The 2,610-nt window shown below is 31.1% G+C and overlaps 1 protein-coding gene across 3 annotated transcripts in view; it reads right to left on the bottom strand.

Annotated features, from left to right (window-relative positions):
• The window catches only part of LOC106872386 (protocadherin-18), a 119,316-nt gene continuing 116,706 nt past the window's right edge, over positions 1-2,610 (bottom strand). Inside the window, exon 4 of one of the 3 annotated variants that reach the window (XM_014919372.2) lies at positions 1-1,476. In XM_014919372.2, the coding sequence (XP_014774858.1) occupies positions 1,196-1,476 (281 nt within the window). In that variant the 3' untranslated portion in view covers positions 1-1,195. The remainder of the gene's footprint in view (positions 1,477-2,610) is intronic. The other 2 variants (XM_014919373.2, XR_008265539.1) reach the window with 2 other exon arrangements.

Here is a 2,610-nt window from a genome sequence, read left to right on the forward strand (position 1 = left end):
TGAAGACAATATCATATATGATGAAGTTTGATCTTTGACTTACAGGTAAAGCATTTTGGTATAAAACAGAAGAATGAAATTCAACTCTAGTACATAACAGAAGTTAAGATATTATTAATTCATTTGATGGTAAATGTTTGAAAGGAGAGAAAAAAATGTATGCATTGCATGTAATTCCAGCATTAGTCATTAAATTTTCCTGTCTGAGATTGGCATTCCCAATGGCATTTTATACAGTACAAGTAACAGTCCTTAAAAAAAAAAAAAAATAAACAAACAGAAATAAATAAATATATAAACAGGATTAGGGAAATAAACCTCTGCTGACCTTAAACTCACAAATCAATTTGATAAAATGCCAAATAATTAGAGTCATCTGTACAAATCGTGTATTTCACAATTTAGAAAAGAAAAAAAAAATGCTTGTCACTGTGTAAATGGATGTCACTTTTTAACCCTGTGAATGAATGATGAATTATTTGTTAACCTGACCAAAGAATATTGAGGTATCTTCCAGAATCAAATCAAATATCTTAATTTTCTGATTTTATGTGGCAGAAAAGAACTGACAATGTAATATGGCAACAGACCATATTTTTGGTTGTCTCCTAAAGATGATTTCATTGTTGAATGGTTTATCAGTCAGATCCGATTCATGAACATCCATCCACAAAATAATGCATGCTATCCATCCATATTTCCTGCTCATCTGTCTTTTTTTATAATTTTTTTGTTAATGTGTTGGCATAGAATTTATAACCTTCCAAAATTTAGCTTTTTGTTTAATTTATATTGTTGTTCACAAAGCCTTTTTTTTTATATTGGTAAAAATACTTCAGGAAATTTTGTTTGAATACTGCATTATTATCATAATAGATTTGGTAGTTTGTGTGACAGTTTTGTAATAAAGTAACAAAAGCGAATGAAATGATGCAATCATAAAGAAGTACAATAATGTAAAGGACTTATGATAATGTAATGTGGATTACAGATTCTCTGAAACAGTATTTTTTAGAGTCAATGATTATTTACACAAGGAAGTCCACTGATGTAAAAGATATTTTCTCTTTACTCAGATAAGGTGCAATTAGTCTTTGTCAGAATATGAAACGATGGAATATGAAATGTTATTTTGATGGAAAAATGTTGTAGAAAAAAATGTAAGTCAGTATTTAGTTTGTAAGTTTGTGTTATTTTATGAATGTGTTACCTTTGGTACTGCAGGTAAAGGTTTAGAGTAAGTTGTAAAGCTGTTTCCTGTAGGTAAATTCCATGACTGTGTTGTAATATGTGGAACTTCACTGCCTACTCTAAAAGATTTGAGATCGATAACATCCGTGCAGGGAGTCTTTGGAACAACATTAGAATGGCAGGAAGAACTGGTAGTAATGACTGCATTTGATGGTCGACTAAGCTTTCTTGATAATATCTTCTTCTCCAGGCTTTGAGATTTTGCTAATTCACGAGGGCAAAATCCTTTAAAAAGAAATACAGATAAAAAGAGATAAATGGTAATTAATGAAACAACAAACATTTTAAGGTTGGTTTGAAAACAAATAACAGAATTGTAGTTTTATTAGTGTGCATATATAGGTAATAGAAAACAGTTTGCTGTCATTTGGTAACAGCTTCCTGAAGTACTGCATTGCTTACATAACCAGATTCTCTGATAGTTACATGCACATAAAATGTAAATATTCCTGGCATGTCGCTCATCACATTGACACTAAAGTCTGTATCAGACTTTATTTTAAATTCAAGACCACACAGTTATAAAATGGCTACTATGTTGATTTGGTCACATCAAATTATTTGGTTGTTGTTGTTGTTTGACCCCATATCAGCCCATATCAAATAAACCTATACCTAGAACCATTCTATTTCAGTGTGAGACTGTGTATCTTGGGCTATGTTATCCAATGTATCCTTCCATTAAAAAAAAAATTTAAGACAATAAAACTGTAATAATTACAATGGTTGAACTGTGATAATGGTATGTTTGTTATAGAGATTGTTATCCAAATGTTTATATCTTAAAAACACAGGTTCCTCAAATAAGAGATTATCAAGTGTTAATTTTGGTGCTACACTGTGTTGTATGGCTAAGGTTGTTTGAGCGATACTTAAGCCCCAATAATGAAGCTCTTCAGTTAGCATGTAGAAACATGTAATTAACTGAAAATATATATACATATGAAAGATAATGGTGATAATTCATCAGATAAAATGTTAATACAGGGTGGCCCAGAAGTAACGAAGGGGTTTCAATGTTTAATAACTTTTTTAATAATTATTCAATTTTTATTTTATTTCCAATTTATATAAAGAAGACCTTAAAATTTAAGCATGGAAAAATACACAACCAAACAGCAAACACATTGTGAAATTTTATTACCAAAACCAAGGACACACACACACATATACAGATGTATATATGTGTATATATATATATATATATCATCATCATCGTTTAACGTCCGCTTTCCATGCTAGCATGGGTTGGACGATTTGACTGAGGACTGGTGAAACCGGATGGCAACACCAGGCTCCAGTCTGATTTGGCAGAGTTTCTACAGCTGGATGCCCTTCCTAACGCCAACCACTCAGAGA

The sequence above is a fragment of the Octopus bimaculoides genome, chromosome 14, assembly GCF_001194135.2.
Source record: "Octopus bimaculoides isolate UCB-OBI-ISO-001 chromosome 14, ASM119413v2, whole genome shotgun sequence".
Lineage (NCBI taxonomy): Eukaryota > Metazoa > Mollusca > Cephalopoda > Octopoda > Octopodidae > Octopus > Octopus bimaculoides.